We start from the raw sequence: 16030 nt of genomic DNA, 5'->3' as shown, positions 1-16030 counted from the left end.
TGCAGCACACCTGACTCAAATAATGGGTCATTAAGAGGCTGGTGTAGACCTTGACTATTTCATTTGAACCAGGTGTGTTGGAGCAGGGATGCAGTGAAAACCTGCAGGACACTGGCTCAAGAGGTCCAGAGTTGGTGATCCCTGATCTAGGCTGTACATTTTATACATGGAAGCAGCTTAAAGGGATTTTTCTCCCTCTTTTGATCATAGATGGAGCCACAGAGGAGATCATTTATTCCTTTTTCAAGCAAGTCAAACCTTGAAAATTTCTTAGCAGTTCAAAGGTTATTTCTAGTGAACTATACACATCCTATGCCTATACATACATCGTCTCTATTTTCTCAACCAGAGAGCGTAAACACTGCTATGCCTCATTGCATGCACTGTGGCTGTATCTAGATCATCAGTTAGACTGTCACAAGGAGTAGGTGGCAAGTTTGAGCTTTTCCAGCCTTTCATATTTTAATTTTAAAAACAATTAAAACATGGTGAAAAGTACTTTGATAAAGCGCCCTGTAAATTACTATGTGGTGTTTACAAAATTGTATGAGGCCATACTTACCAGTCAAGGCCCTGCCTGTAGCATGGATACCTTAGATTATTTTAAGCACTGACAAACAAGTAGCCAGAAAACTATTTATGATATACTCCTTGAGATGATACTAAATGACTGGCTGACATCAGAGGGTAACGCTGCAGTAATAAGTAAGGCTCTTTTCACACAGAAAGAACACAGCTCCATAGAAATTAAAATGATGGTGTCGGTACTTACAGCTTAAACAAACCTGTTATCAGCAGAGATTGTCCTTCATGTGAGTAGTTAAAAATCAAATTATCAAGAGTGGGAACAGCTGATGACAAAAACAGGATTAAGTGGTAAAACCATTTTTACAAACACAAGAAAAGTCTCTTTCTTTTCATCTGAACTTCCAATCACACATTAAATTCATAAACTAGTTGCAGGAGTCAGATTGCTCCCGGTGGTCCTGATGTGGAGGTACTTATAAATAAACACCTTAAACCACATCAGGACTAAGAGATATCCAGAGCTTCAACAGGAATAGTTTCCTTTAAAAGCTTTAAGCACCCAGGAAAGAACTATTAAATGAAAACAAAACTTCCCAGTGCTCTCATTGGTTAAAAATAACTAAATAAAAAAGGTGGATATGACAAAACACCTTAACATAAATAATTTTCACTTACATGAGTTAACATGCCTGAAGAACATGATGCATAAAAGCAACATAAAAAAAACAAGGGCCTTCACCAAACTTGCTGCAAGTTTGGGGACATTGATATCCAACAGCGCGTACGCTGTGAGGGCCCCTGCTAATGAATGAGAAGACAGAAAACAGTGAGACTTGCCTCAGGCTGAAACAGGGCTACACTGAGACAGGGCCTCAGCCAGTCCCCCATGGCATCGCTACAGGGAGAAGAGAAATCTGGGTTTTAGCACTACAGCCATGATTGAGCCGGATGTTCTGCAGCTGAACAGTGCACTCTGTTTCAAAGGCCAGTCAGCCGCTGCCATGTACATAGCATGAGCAAAGAGGATTCATTTATTAATTATAGTTGAAGGAAAACATTTACTGGAATTTTCCTTAAACAGTTCAGGTTTTAGGTTCATAATCAGGACAATAAAAACATTAAAACTCTACATAGTTTAGAATACAAACCTGCTGTGACATCTCTCTGCCTACACCTCACAAAAAAGAGTCTTAAACTTTTCCCAAACTTTATTAGAACAAGGTTTCACAACAATACATGCAGCATTTCATTTTATACCTCATCTATTTATGGTTAAGGTAGGTATTTCCACCAGAAATATTTAACATAAAACAGAATGAAAGCAGTTACTGGAAGCCCTCACCAAACTACGTTGGGGACATCAGTCCAACAGCACTATGTGCTGTGAAGGCCTCCCCACTTAGAACAGAAATGTATTTACATAAAACTTGCCTTGATAAAGGGTGGGAACTGCCAATGTAACTCCAGCGCCTTCACAACACTACGAACCATATCTACTACACTTCTATACACCTGAATGAAACATGAGAAGGAAAAACAGCCACAAAACAGATATAGGTTGAATCAGAATCAGGTGAAACAGTTTGTAGTCTTTGTTAGACACAGTGTAAAAATTCCCCAAGTGCTCTGTGATGCCTTTATAGCTCTTCAGTGCCTCATCCTCATAGCTCAGTAGTAGAATGATCAGTACATTGTGGTACTATAATACCAATACTTATTTCTACTAGCAGCTGAGGACATTAGAAAATAGTTTAGTGTCCAAACCTATAGAAGAGAAGGAAGCAGACTTCAGTAGTGGCCCCCAGGAGACATGGAAGGGGGTCTTATACCCACTGGTGGCCGCGATGGCACTCCTTGATACCTTGGAGGGATCACAGGAGGGGCCTGTCCAAACGGGGACATCTGACCTGGTATGTACCCAGGTATCCCTCGTGGTGGACCACCATACTGGCCTGCAGGAACACAGAATAAGCAGCAAGTTTACTAAAGCATCTAATGAAATATACGGAGCTCATGTTAACAATATGAGATAGTGACTCAAAAATAAGAGACATGTCCTTCAGTAGAAATGTCCTGCAGCTCTTCTGGATATTGTGGCAGAAAAAGAGATTTACTGAGCTACAAGCACAATGTATACCAGGCATGCGATTCCCCACGCTGAGTTGCTGAGGAGCCATTATGCCACCCACAGGACCCACTGATGGGGCAGCAGCGCCAGCCTGGCCTTGGTGGGGCATACTGCACTGATACCTGGGCAGCTGAGTCCGTAACTCTTCCTACAGCACACAGAAAGCAATGAGAGCAGAAATGATTGACACCACAGTTCTGCCACTCAACTACAAGAAAAAACAAATTTGTTAAGAAACATGTTATCAATGTGATGCTAACAGAAACTATCTCTTCTTCTGTGCACCTCCTTACTGTCAAAAGCTGTAAAGACACAGTTAAAGCTGGACTACTTACCAGTGAGAGATCCTCATCAGGGTGGATCAACTTACTGGTTGCACTGGAGGTGGTGAGGGTGGCGGGCTTACTGGTCACAGTGGAGGGAGGTTTGGAGACAGTACTGCTACCAGCATTGGGGCTGGCCACACCCACGGTGGTCGGAGTGTAGGCTGGAAATGTGGGCTTTGAGGGGTCAGAGGTAGTGGATGGGGTAGTGTGAAGGGACCCTGACAACACCTGCTGACTCTGAGAAGGGAGGAGATGGAAACACATGAGAGAGACACTTCTGAGAAGAGTTTCATATTACATACTCATACTTTTTGAGAATTAGGACTGAATTTGATGTTTGGCTCTTGACATGAATAATTTTATTTGGAAACAATTTCTGTGCATCTTCACGTTTTTGCAAAATGAGCTTTACTAAGTTCAGCAGAGGAACTTTACATCCACGTCTCAGTGATCATGGTTAACTTTAATCACATTAATGGAAAGTATAAACAGGCTCTTAATTTCTCACAACTTCTGTTAAATGCAAGAGCAACTGCTTAAAGTGTGACTAATTCAAACCATCTTTAAGAAAATTGTAGCATCCTGTTCGATAATGCTCTAAATCAGTTTATAAATGAACATCTCATGGTAAAAATCTGAGTAATTCTCCAGAATTTTATTTGATTTGGCAGTAATTAACTTTTTTCATTTAGTTGTAATGCACATTTCTACTAAAAAGAGTAAATAAATGCACAGTGCTGAAAAGGAAAGAAGGCAAGTGTGTGGTGTAATATGGAGCTAAACTGAAGGACAACTGAATAAAATAACCCCTAAATTAGAAGAGTTTCCAGGTGAAGTTTCCTTCATATAATTCCTTGGACAGCTGTGTCACTTAGTCAAACACTAAGGGGTGACAAGGTCTCATAAAGACTTTACCTGTCCAGCACTGGGGAACAGAGGTTTTGTGATATCGGGCTGGGCTGATGGGGCAGAAGCAAGAGGGGCTGCAGGTCTGGTGAGGATGCTTGCAGCAGGGGGGACCTGAGGCATGTGGGTGATGCCAGGACGGTGGCACACCGGAGGAGGAATGCCTGATACCAGCAGAACAAATTAATTACATGAAGACAAAAATGCCTGACCACATCAGAATTTTATTGTAAAATGGTAATATTAAAATAAATGACTTTGTAAGTTAAACTGAACCAAGTACATGTAGGAAAGTGTGTTCAGAAAGTGGAGGCTGGTGGAGTGTTACCTGGTGGCATACCTGGCATCATTGGTGGTATTATCCCTCCCACTGGGATCATCCTTAATATGCAAAGAAATAAAATGCAGGAACGAATACAACATGTGAAGGAAATTAGATTCATACAAAGTCAAGAATAATAAAAGTGGATGTTTACCCTGGGGGCATTCCTGGCATTACACGGGGCAGGCCTGGCATCATCGGTGGGACACCTGGTATCATCGGGTGTATTCCTGACACAAAGACAGTAATATTTAACATACAAGTGTATTACCACATGGTAAAATATACCCCATTTCTATTTTCTTAGGTATATCCATATCAACCAAAACAATCCCTAAAATATTTCCGCTTCACACATGATCTCTTAAGAACATTTTATCCTAACCAGTTAAATACCCCGCTAACAGCATTAATCTAAGCTTGATTTTAACATATTTGTCAAGGTAAAAATTGTTGTAAATCTACTGTAATTAATTTTATTAGATTTGACAGGCTCATCTCATTAAGTAGTTTTTTTGTTTTTACACACATTTTGATTCCAATAACATCATCATAATAATCACAATAACGACATAAGAGCTTCCTACATCACAGCAGTTTTAAAGCAAAAAAGCAAAGTACAAGGACATACTGCAATTATGACTGACTTTATCTGTTTTCTGAATCTAACATTATGAATGGATGAAAAAAGAAAGGATGTAAGGGCAGCAGTAGGGAAACAAGGCAAAAAGGAAGGACATTGAAAGTCAAGTGAATTACTTCAGAGGAATTTAAACTACATGACACAAATTCAGGCTTATTTAGTATTTTGCTGCTCGGGTAATAGAACTGTATACCCACCTGAGTATCCGCTTGGTGGTATCCCTGGAGCGGCAGAGCCAGGAGGCACACCCGACAGGTTCATATGTGGGATGTAACCTGCCTGAGGCTGACCTACAGCCACCTGCTGGAAGGAAGGGCCAGGCTCTTCATCCTCCTCATCTTCATCAGAGTCATCCTGGTTCAGCCTTTTCTTCTGAGAGTCTGAAATAATGGAAGAGCAGAATCAGACTATTCCTGCAAAAAAATTGTACATTTATGTTGTTGCAAAGAAATACCTTGATTCTTCTGTTCCAGCACTCGTCTTCTCTCCTCCATGTCTTTTTCTGGAATACCCTCCATGCCATATATCTCTAGTTCAATATCAGTTCTTCCAGGTATTGCATTAGGAACTGCATCAATGGTCTCTTTGTGTACCTAGAAATTAAGCTGCACTTTTAATGTCCACAGAAATAACTTTATTTTAGATTGATGGGAGTGATATAAATTATGTCCTCACCTGCATACAGTGGATAGCAAGCCCAGGGCCAGTGTACAGCTTTTTATGACAGATGTGACACTTGAAATGTTTAGCCTTCTGGTGCTGAATGAGAATTTTTTCATCATCAAAATCTCTGTTACAGTACCTGAGACGACAGTTCAGGAAAGTTTAACTAAAAACTTAATAGCTGTAATGGCATTTCACAGCTGAATGTGCCTTGTTTGTATCTGCAGCTACTCTGAACACATACCAAAAACACTTTCATTACTCGTCTTGAATATAGTCTTTCTGCAAAACCCCCAGGTCTTACTGAACTTCAGCTGTACAGTCGAGACCATGTATAAATCTGACTTGTTATATGTAAACAGACAGCTACACACCTATTAAAGGTTAGCAAGAACTCTCAGTGAACGTTAGTTCGCCGGTAATAAAAGAATCAGACATACCCGATATGAGTAACATATCACTAAATAGAAAGTTTAAAAAGGATACCAGCACCATGGCTTCATTTGCTTTTTCTTCTTCCTCCCCATGATTTCTGCACTGTTAGTTCACCGCTTGCTAAGGAAAAACACACCAGATTACAGGAAGATGGCGTCAGGTCTCCAACATCCCACTGGAATACACTGCAGCTCCAGTTCGCCCTCTGGTGGCCAGACAGTACGCTGTCACATCTTGTGATTAAAAACTTAGTGATCTAATAACCGAACATTTAATGTCTAACTGGCTTTGTTCAATTATATAACTGAAAAAAAAAAAACATACAAAAAAAGAAACCCAATTTTGAAATTTAGACCATAGCGTTTGACCAAACATAAGCTCGGTACACATTTGGTCCAGGAACCCCAGGATAAATATATATATATATATCAATATTTACATTAGATATATTATAAATAAATACGACACATATATTGTAAGGTCAAATCACTCTAAAAAATCACGAAATCGTCTCGGAAAATGTATTCAACCAAAAATATTTACGCCCATATACATATGGTCCAGGAACTCATAGCAGAAAACTGTATTTACATCGGACATATTTAAAACCGTACACAACGGGACATGCGCAGTCGGCACATAAATGAAAAGGCTAATTAATACTCTATCAACTTGAAAATCAAACATTTGCTATGTTTATTCACCAATAACGCTAGGTTAAACTACAAATTACGTCTTTGTTTCGGGCATTTGACAAATATTAGCTACCTCCGTGCGGCAGTAGGACTATGTTTACCTCCCAAACCTCGTCGTTCCAGGATTCAATTGACGTAGAAGACAGAGATGACTTCGATAGCGAAGAAATTACTGGCTACAGTCAGAAAATACAGCTGAACTGCTATTACACCATCTATCTTTATCAAGGCACAAGGTAACGATCGATATCACTCGTCGTAGTTTCTGCTGTGGACAGGTCTCTTGCGGCTTTCTGTCTCTTATCTACTGTAACCATCTGATATGTTGCATGTGGGAGGAATATTGTCACTGTGCAATTATTACTTTAAATTGTGTTTTATTGTACTTGTTTCTTTTGTGAATACAAGGAAAATCTTTGGCGTGTAACTGTTGTTTAGCCCGTGATTGTCTTGGGTTTTTAGAGATAACTTGCAGGCGGCGATACTCATGCAGGTAAATCCGGATTTATGGATAAAAATCTAATCAGATGATGAGTAAACTGTCAATTGTCTTAGATCTGAGGCTTCTGGGGAAAATGTGGCATGGACCAAGAGACGTGCAGACTCCACAACAAGTCAGGATGACTTTAGGTAACACAGGAGCCACCCACCTACCTTCTACTTGCTTTCCGTTGTCGTTTCTCTTTGGCTTTCACTGTTGTGCGTTGGTGGGTCCACGGGCTGCCACCGGAAATCCAATCAACATGGAATCAATGCTTCATTCATGATTTTGTTGTGATTGGTCATTGCTGTGTTACATCGCCTCCCTTTCTGAATGGTGTCTCCACTTCCATGTGGCAACAGTTCTCCAGGCTTTCTGGTTAAAAGTTAATAAAAACCTTAATGTCTGGGAACAGTGTTGTGGAAATGTTTTACTATGTGTTCCGCTCAGATGCAGTTACAGCTTTGTGACTCAGCTGTGTGTTGTTTTGGATGTGTGGCTAATAGTCATCAGCTTTCTCCATCTCTTCTCCATTGACTTGAGTGGCTTCCATATTCCTCATCGCTTACACTGGCTGTTTGTATCCATATTAACTCAATGCTTCATCCGCAGCTTAACACTGATTGACAGCAGCCTGCCATCAGAGGCAGAACCAGAGCTGCGGACTTACATTTCAAGGAGGCTGAGCAAAGGAGCCCTGCTAGGAGGCATGGGCAACATTGCCACTGTGGAGCTCAGGTATTTTTTTTTTTTTAATTAAACTTCTTTTTGTATTGAAGCAAATAAAACTTTAGGAATTTAGAGTTTTTGAACACAATTTCATAAAATGTCTTCTTCATAGTATTCCAGAGCAAGCCATTGGCTGCTACTGCTGTCTGCTGGAGCAGGAAAGGTCTCCTGAACAGCCAGATGCTGATGGGAATGGATACGTCATCTGCTTTATGGGGGGGTCTGAAAAAGGACTAAACTTATATCCTTCTGCCATGTGAACCATATAATATTATGCATAATTTTTTGTTACAAAATGTTTTTGTTAGAATGCTCCGGCATCATTTCAAGCAAAATCTTAAATTCTTTGACCCAAAACACATTTAGATTAGAGCTTGATAAATATGTCCAAGGCCTGCATAGCAGCCTGCAAACCCCAGAGGTATGAGAATGCAGTAACGCTGTCAGAAAGCAGAACAGTTGTTACAGTAAAATTATTGCAGTGTTTAAAATTTTTCTGTCTTTGTGTCTTGTAGCTGCACAATCTTGAGACGGAGGTTCGTCCCTATCTAAGCCGGTGGTATGAGGAGTCTGTAATGCACATTTATCGAGTTGTGCAGTTGGTTCAGAACAACATCAGCTTCTTGCTGCATTCTGTGAGTCATTTTTTTTAGCATCATGGTGTGTAAAAGAAAGATAGTTGCTCATCAAAAGAACCTGTAAAGAGGTAATGACACTAAAATACAGTTAAAATGATTTAAACAGCCATCTTTGCTATTCTGTGTGATAAAACAATTTGTAAATTATTGTATAACATAAATACAATATAAATACATTCTAATTATAATTATAATGTAAGAAAAAATTATGTGTTAGTCTTAATTCACCTCCAGAATATACCACAGAAGCAAAACACAAGCCCATCCTTCCATTCAAAGGCTTCATTAGTAAACCATAGAAAAGATCAAATATTGTCCAAACTTGAGGCTTTGTAAATATATTATTGATATTAAGGCGAGAGCAGGAACAGGAACTGTGCCACAGGATTACAGTGTGGTTTGTCAAGGTTTACATAAAGAATGAATGTCAGTGATATTTTATTTCATTTAGTGAATTAACCTGAAAAATGTAGTTTTTGTGTTTTGTTTTTTCTCTGCTGGCTTTTATGTGCTGCCATTAATATTTTATTGTCAGATGTGATGAGTATTATAAGTAAATATGTCACATTTTTAATATGCTTGAAAAGTGCCATGTTTACCGCTGTTACATTTTTAACAGTCCCAATCTTATTGGATAAATGATTTCAGTTGCTCACCACTTCAGGACCTCATTTGTCACTTTTATCATTCAATGATACTTTATAATTTTCCAGAGTGTGTGTGTGTGTATGTGGTTTGACATTTTTCTGCTGAAATAAGTAAAGCCTTCCCTTAAAAAAATGTGTCCTGAGTGGCAGCGTGCTGCTCTAAAACCCGCATTTATCTTTCAGTCTTTAATGGTCCCTTCCCAGATGTGCAAATTACCAATTTTTTACATGTGTATTAATGCAAAACCAAACAATCCTAAATTCTTGCTGAGAAGCTAAACATCATAGTCATATTGTTTTTAATCCTTGTCCCCTGTGTACAGAGATTCCTCAGGGTTTGACTAATCTTCAAAGGATTTTTGTGTATGTGAGGAAACTTCACAGAATGCAGAGTGCTGAGCACTTTCTTCTCTTTTTATACCTAATCCTGTTGTAATCTGACCTCTTGCTGTTAAATTAATTCTACAGTCTTTTACCATATTTCCCCTAAACTGTGTTACTGGCTGAAATAGCTCTTTATATACAGTGTTTTCTCTGTACTATTATCATGGAATATGAGGTTATATAATTAGCTAAGCATTCTTTACTTTGTGTTTAGGGAAAACTGTTCTAGATGGATGGTTTTGAATGCATGCAGACTATTTTCATACAACCCATTAGAGCTTGTGTTCTGTTTGTCTGCAAGATGAACATTTTCCAACTTAATACTAAACTAAACTTTCTTCCTACAGGCTCTGAGTCACACACATGTGGAGGTCATCAATTCAGATGACAGAACAAAGGCTGACGTGTCCAGGTGAGTTAGGTGTCAATCCTCTTATTAAAACCACATCTGTAAATGTCTGCCTGTGTATGTACATGTAGTGCAGTGTGTCAAAGCTGTTTTCTGTATCAGGTTCATCAAAGCGGCCAGTCTGCAGGGCCTGTCCCAGCAGGACACCACAACAGCCTCTCTGTGCAAAGCCATCTCAGAGGACACGCAGTCCGACCTGATCATAGACTGCTCCACCAGCCCGCCCACACTCAGCCACACTGGTAAGGCATGTTTTAGGATAGACACATATGCTACGTTCATGATTTCTGTGTAACAAAGCTGTTATGTCCCCTCAGTCAGCAACCGTTTCTGCGATGACTGGATTCAGGCATTTCTAAACGCTGCAGAGCGTTGCAATCCCTTCCTGCTCCGACAGATTCTAGAAAACTTCAAGCTAAAGGTGACAAATTGTTGCTCTCTTTCAGCCTAATCTCATCCTTTTTTTCTTTTCAAAATGAAATGTTATTTTTTTTGGCACGTGCTTCCTCTCCATCCAACCCCTGTCTGTCACTCTGCAGGCCATCCAGGACATGAACAGCCTGAAGCGCTTTGTGCGGCAGGCAGAGATGAGTCACTACGCCCTGTTTCGCTGTTGCCAGTTTCTCCAGGGCTGCGGAAATGGGGACGTGTTGCTGCAGAATGCCAGAGCGGAGCACAGCGATCTGCCTGAAGCCTGCAGCATCATCACTGTCCTGGAGGAGTTCCTCAGGGAGCAGGCTCAGGCTCAGGCCTGACTCCATCACAACATACCTTGTATGTCTTTGGTGAAACAGTTTAAACAAACACTTCGTCCTGTATAAAGCTTCAGATTGCTGGAAATGATAAAGTCAGCTGTTAAGTTAAATATGTGTAAAATCTAAATTATAAACCATGTGTTAGCACTACGGTGGCTGCAGCTGAGATAGAATTGAGTTGGTTAGGTCTGGAATAAATGACTTACTGTAACACTCAGTTTAAGGTGACAACTAATGTGACTGTTTTTGGCTTGTAATAATTTTCCTTTTCTGTAATATCACTACATATAGTTCCCTATCTTTTTGTGTTGTGTGTTGGTGTATATATAGAAACTAAGAGCCAAATATTATTGTAAATTGCTGACAATTATCATAACACAGAATTAATCTGAATGAGGGTTACTTTTTATTTTAATAGATTTATCTTCTACTTATTTTATCTCCAAACAGTCCCATACTCTTGTTTTGTATGTTATTTAATTATTTTCTTTTGAGAAGGATGCACAGATCACTTTTTTTGCATTACTTGCTTCCTTGCTTACATTTCCAACCCAAAATCTGCACTAGAATATCAATTTTTGTGTACAGATATGATACTGTGTGTTTGTCAAGCTATATTCAAAGTTTTAATCATGCTGTGTTGTTTGAACATGAATTTAATTTCTCGTTTACAATAACCTTATAGCTCAATAGTTCATATGAACCGAACAAGCTCTATGTGACCTGTTGCTACTTTAAATGTGTTATGAACTGCAAAAACAAAAAGTTCTTAAAGAAGAAATTAAATCGTGGAGTAAAAGAAGCAGAAATAAGCTCGGAGTAAAAACAAGTTTGCTTATGTTTTATTTTCTTTTTATCATTCCTTAATGAACATGAAAAATTATACATTAAGCTCAGATTATTCCTATTCAATCCAAAGTTTGTAATGGAGCAATACCAGTGCAGATGTTGTGTACTTAAAGTTGTGACATGTAAATGAGTTGTTTTGCTGTCTGCTGTGTGACTGATCTACAGTGTATGTACCTGTTTTTGTACAGTATGGTCTCTGTAGCTATAAATGATTTTATGGTTCTCTGTCAAGAAGGAGCTTTAATAAACAATTGAGCCTCGCAACTGTGGTTTGGCCTGTTTTAACAAAGGTGAAACATTTGTCCGCCACCTTAAATGTAGACAAAAGTATCAGCAGTGCAGTTTCCTGTGTGACTCTTATTAAGAAGCTATATGAACGATGCTGCCGATGTCATTGACCTAGAGCACAGCTCATATGTTGTTGTAGATTCCTTCCTCTGGCAGCTCATCTGCAATCGGACACAAACAGCAGGAGCTTTAAAAATACACATAAAATCATGTTTGCAGCTGCTTCATGTGTATTAGACCAGATAACTTTATAAGACGTATTAATAAGGTTAAGACTTAAATAAATGTTACCTATGGTTAGATTACATGTCTTTCTTAAAAGGCAGCTTGGTACGTCATAGATGCTGTCTGTGGGGTCTGAAAAAGAATAGAGTTTATCTCATTTTTTTTTAAATAAAAGGCATTATTATTAATCAAGCAAACAATGGTTTAAAAAAGATTCTGACCATTAAGTTCAAGAGAAGTCCTGTAGGACATAGGGGTGTCATACACATCCTCAAGCATCTCTGTTGAAGGGTCATCATATTCCTGTATGTCTATGGGAAAAAAAAAACATGGCAGGACAATGTGACGCATCTGCACCTTCTAAATGTTTCTGTACAGTTAATTTTATAATCTCGATCCACCCATCACTTCTTTCTAGGTTTGCTCCTGAAAAGGAAAACCTGTCGTGTAATCCATTAAATTAGATCTGGGCAACAGTTCTCCAGGCTTTCTGAAGGTCTTTTAAAGATTTTCATTAGGTTTGAATTAATTTGTAGTTCAGTTCTTGAACCTGTTCATTAAAAAAAAAAGTTTAATTCTAAAGCCAATTGACACCGAAGTGTAATAAAGAGATCCACACATAACTGACAATTTAGCAAAGAATCCATACTGATTAAATTTAGTATCTTTTGGCACTTTGACAGCAGTATGTTGCAAAGATATATTATTATTTCCATTTATTTTAATGTATCTACCAGCATATGCCTAAAATAACACAGTTTGAAACATATAAAAGTTTAATCTTGCACCTACAAGGTGATTCCCAATGCGCTATTAGCCAAAAACTAGTCAAATCTCAGTATGGTGTCCTCAAGTGATCCACCTACTGTTCTCTGAAGCTTCAGAAATAGCTACAGGTCTAATGGTGTGATGATTTTTTCCCTAGAGTCTGGACCTCAACATTACTGAAGCAGTGTGGGATCAAAAAAAAAAGCTTTGAATGTCGTTCAAAACATTTCTAAGATGATTCAGGATGTGATGAAAAATAAAGTTGATGATAACAAATATTGATTTCCTGGCTTCCTGGCCTTGTATACAATTTCCTGCTTTTGGCAGTATTTAAAGATATGAGGGATGAATTGAGAATATGCTCAATACTGCATTATGAAACGATTATTTTCCAATCATACTACTTCTGCGAGGTAACACGTCATAGACGCCGTCATGTGTCTCCTCTGCTCTGCTCATCTCGCTGGACCACTGAGGATAACTGATGCTGTGATCTGAAAACAGAGCAAGCACAGTGAAGCTGAAACAACTTAATATGAAACCTGAAGGTGCAACCGTTTAGAATGTTTACCACTCAGAATGTGGTCGTCAGAGGGCAGTAGTATGTTCTCGGAAGTCGTCTCCTCACAGTCCTGCTCCTCAGGGGGGCAAATGGTAGAGGTGGCCTCAGTGTAGGTGTGGTTTGAATGAGTGGGCGGAGACAGAGGCTGAGCAGGCAGCTGCTCCATCATGCTGTCTCTGTCTGAGCAGACGAATGTCCTGCTGTTTAAATTCTCTTGTTGCTCACATGTATTGAGGCTGAGAAGAAGAAAAAGAATAAGCTCAGTGTTGTGCAAATAAGAGCAGAAGAAAAGTCATTTAAAAACCATCGGTCAGATGTGGCTTGAGCCCATTCTCCCTCCAACTTACTGTGTGTCTCTAGAGTCCAACATCCCTGAGCCAGAGAGATGCATGGCCTGCCAAAGGTGTGTAACCCACTCCTTTCTGAGAGCTGCTGTGTCTGCTGCCTGCACATACAAACATGCAGGCAGCAGGTGGAAGGCAGTGTAAGCAGGATTTGGTTACAAATGGCATCTTATAGCCAGACCTGCCACAATTAGCTGTTAGTTAAAGTACAGAAGGACTCACCAACATTTTTCTCTTTCCATTTGTCATAACTATTTCAAACATGAAGTGCTTCCTGCCTGTTTTGTGGACCTCTCGGACTGACTGCACCTGGCCCAAGAGGTGGATGGTTAGATGGTTGCTTAGTTAAATTAAGCACAACATTCAAGAAAGTATTCATAAAAAATGATACGTCAGCGCTAGATGCATTCTGTCGAAAGCTCATGCATTCAGAATTTTACTTTCTGATGTGTGGGTGTGTGTGACATGGCAAAAGGTTTCATCACTCTAAATTCCTATCAGCTACAGAAACTACAGAAACATCTGCGAATTTCCAAAAACACAATATTTCTTAAAAGAGAAGTTACAATTATATTTCACAAAACGTGACAATTTTCCCCATTTTTAATGCATTTAAGTTGCATTTTGGTTTTAATGGTTTTTAAAAGCACATTCAGCAGCATCAAATCAACTTCAAACATACAGAAATATCTGCAGCTACAAAAAGAACCTCAAGTCCAGCAACATGTTTATTCCTTAACCACTAACAGCTGCTAAATATATAAAAAGCAACGGTGGTGAACATTTTAAGATACTTATAGGCATTTATCTGCAAAGCATACTAAAAATAACTGTGTGCAAGTGAAAAAATACCTTGCTTACAAAAAAAAAAAAATGCTTTCTGCATGCTTTTTTGGAAACAGACTCACTTTACTTTGTCTAAAACACAACACACTGCACTTTACACTACATATAAACATAAAAAAAGACCAGTTAAGAGAAGTGAAAGTGGCCTTTATGCAGAACTGCCTCCAAAAAGGGATTAATTTGTGATACATTAATATTTCATATTTTAACCTGTTTTTAAATTTTTTAGATGATATCAATTAAATATGACCAAGTAGAGGCGTGTAAGCATTTAATAAAGACTCATTTATTATTATTTAAATTCCCCATCACACAAAATAAAATTGTGCTGAAAGAACAAAAATTCGGAGCAGCCGACCATTTATGGAAGAAATGAAACAGAAACACAAAGTGGCTTCATTTTCACAAAAAACTAAATTTAGGTTTACTTGACATCCTGTGACTTTTCTCATCAAATACTCTAATTTCAGTTTTTATTACTGAAAATAGGACATGAGGACATTTATCCTTGAGGAATGCTGTCCATCACCTTCTAGCGCCTTAGTGAATAAAAAAAAAAGATCAAATCAACTAAATCTGAGGCAAAACTATTGGGCTCCATTCTAATTCTTCATCCAAACTATTAAAGAACAAAGCTATTAGTTTTCAGCTCCAAAGTTTAAGCACTTTTCAAAACTTTCAAGTACTTTTAAGGATTTCCAGCACTTGGAAGAACAATAGTAGCATCACCTTCCTGCGTGGGGACCTCTTGTTGTATGCCCTACTTTTCTTACATGCAGCTCCACTAGCCCAAAAATAAAGGTGAAAAGAAAAAGGAAGAATACAGTACACAAATGTGCTTGTTCACTTCCCACAAGTGTAAATAAACTTCTCTTAAAAATAGCTGACTTACCGTGTATATGTAGTAATGTCCTCTTAAGTGCGACTGTGTAGAGAAGAATGTTAAATATAAACATCCAATTTATTAAAATCCTTCAAAAGGTAAAAAATATTGTGACGTGTACTTACAGCTCTGCCATTCTTCTTAGTATAAAAGAACAAGGTTGCGTTTTGAAGCCTGAACCAGTACGTGACCCACATTATTTTCTGTATACGTAAGAGCATCCATTTAATACAACCCTGTTAAATACTTCGCTTGCTGTAATTCAAGTCCCAGGAGAGTAACTTACCAGTCTATCTTTTCTCTTCTGCAGAAAGCCCTCATATAGTAACCTTGGCTCGTTTACAGACATGTTAACTTCACAACGTGGCTACCAGTCGTTTTCACTCCATCTACCTGAGTCTAGTGTCACTTCCTCCTCACTAAAGCTGAGAGCAGTATTGTTCAGAGCCTCATCACTTGCTCACTTCTCTATTTTAATCCACAAAAGTTGGTCACAAAACCAACCGGTAGCATTCATGTCACTTGTGTAGCGTCAGTGATGACCCTTTATATAAAACTCTCTCCTGTGTCGCTCTG

The 16030-nt window shown here is 38.8% G+C and overlaps 3 protein-coding genes across 12 annotated transcripts; 1 reads left to right on the top strand and 2 right to left on the bottom strand.

Moving 5' to 3' along the window:
* Positions 1-149: 149 nt before the first annotated feature.
* Positions 150-6209, bottom strand: LOC121650883 (BUB3-interacting and GLEBS motif-containing protein ZNF207-like). 8 transcript variants are annotated; one of them, XR_006012355.1, is made up of 12 exons: positions 6003-6207; positions 5529-5655; positions 5308-5446; positions 5051-5233; positions 4365-4440; positions 4217-4269; positions 3898-4052; positions 2666-3219; positions 2293-2480; positions 1960-2040; positions 773-1423; positions 150-693 (listed from the first exon to the last, which is right to left on the bottom strand). XR_006012355.1 is itself a non-coding variant. In XM_042002702.1 (10 exons), the coding sequence occupies exons 1-10, from the start codon at positions 6041-6043 to the stop codon at positions 2033-2035; spliced, it is 1524 nt and encodes a 507-aa protein (XP_041858636.1). In that variant the 5' UTR covers positions 6044-6207; the 3' UTR covers positions 1722-2032. The 8 variants fall into 8 exon arrangements, 4 of the variants coding, with proteins under 4 accessions (XP_041858636.1, XP_041858648.1, XP_041858615.1 ...); XR_006012356.1 differs by having other exon boundaries at positions 786-1423; XR_006012358.1 differs by having other exon boundaries at positions 150-1423; positions 2666-2804; positions 2992-3219; positions 6003-6199.
* A 343-nt stretch (positions 6210-6552) lies between these two features.
* Positions 6553-11798, top strand: c2h17orf75 (chromosome 2 C17orf75 homolog). 2 transcript variants are annotated; one of them, XM_042002727.1, is made up of 10 exons: positions 6554-6882; positions 7202-7276; positions 7740-7865; positions 7969-8097; positions 8217-8277; positions 8372-8491; positions 9873-9937; positions 10037-10176; positions 10252-10355; positions 10474-11798. In XM_042002727.1, the coding sequence occupies exons 1-10, from the start codon at positions 6740-6742 to the stop codon at positions 10687-10689; spliced, it is 1179 nt and encodes a 392-aa protein (XP_041858661.1). In that variant the 5' UTR covers positions 6554-6739; the 3' UTR covers positions 10690-11798. The 2 variants fall into 2 exon arrangements, with proteins under 2 accessions (XP_041858667.1, XP_041858661.1); XM_042002733.1 differs by lacking the exon at positions 7202-7276 and having other exon boundaries at positions 6553-6882.
* On the bottom strand, positions 11643-15888 carry LOC121650920. 2 transcript variants are annotated; one of them, XM_042002748.1, is made up of 10 exons: positions 15741-15888; positions 15580-15657; positions 15464-15496; positions 13948-14034; positions 13729-13826; positions 13391-13617; positions 13221-13313; positions 12273-12362; positions 12118-12183; positions 11643-11987 (listed from the first exon to the last, which is right to left on the bottom strand). In XM_042002748.1, exons 1-10 carry the CDS (start codon positions 15801-15803, stop codon positions 11950-11952), a joined length of 873 nt encoding a protein of 290 aa, XP_041858682.1. In that variant the 5' UTR covers positions 15804-15888; the 3' UTR covers positions 11643-11949. The 2 variants fall into 2 exon arrangements, with proteins under 2 accessions (XP_041858682.1, XP_041858688.1); XM_042002754.1 differs by having other exon boundaries at positions 13224-13313.
* Positions 15889-16030: the final 142 nt, after the last annotated feature.

This window comes from Melanotaenia boesemani, chromosome 2 (assembly GCF_017639745.1).
Source record: "Melanotaenia boesemani isolate fMelBoe1 chromosome 2, fMelBoe1.pri, whole genome shotgun sequence".
Classification (NCBI taxonomy): domain Eukaryota; kingdom Metazoa; phylum Chordata; class Actinopteri; order Atheriniformes; family Melanotaeniidae; genus Melanotaenia; species Melanotaenia boesemani.
Note: the sequence above shows the minus strand (reverse complement) of the source record. Positions and strands in the feature narration are given on the sequence as shown.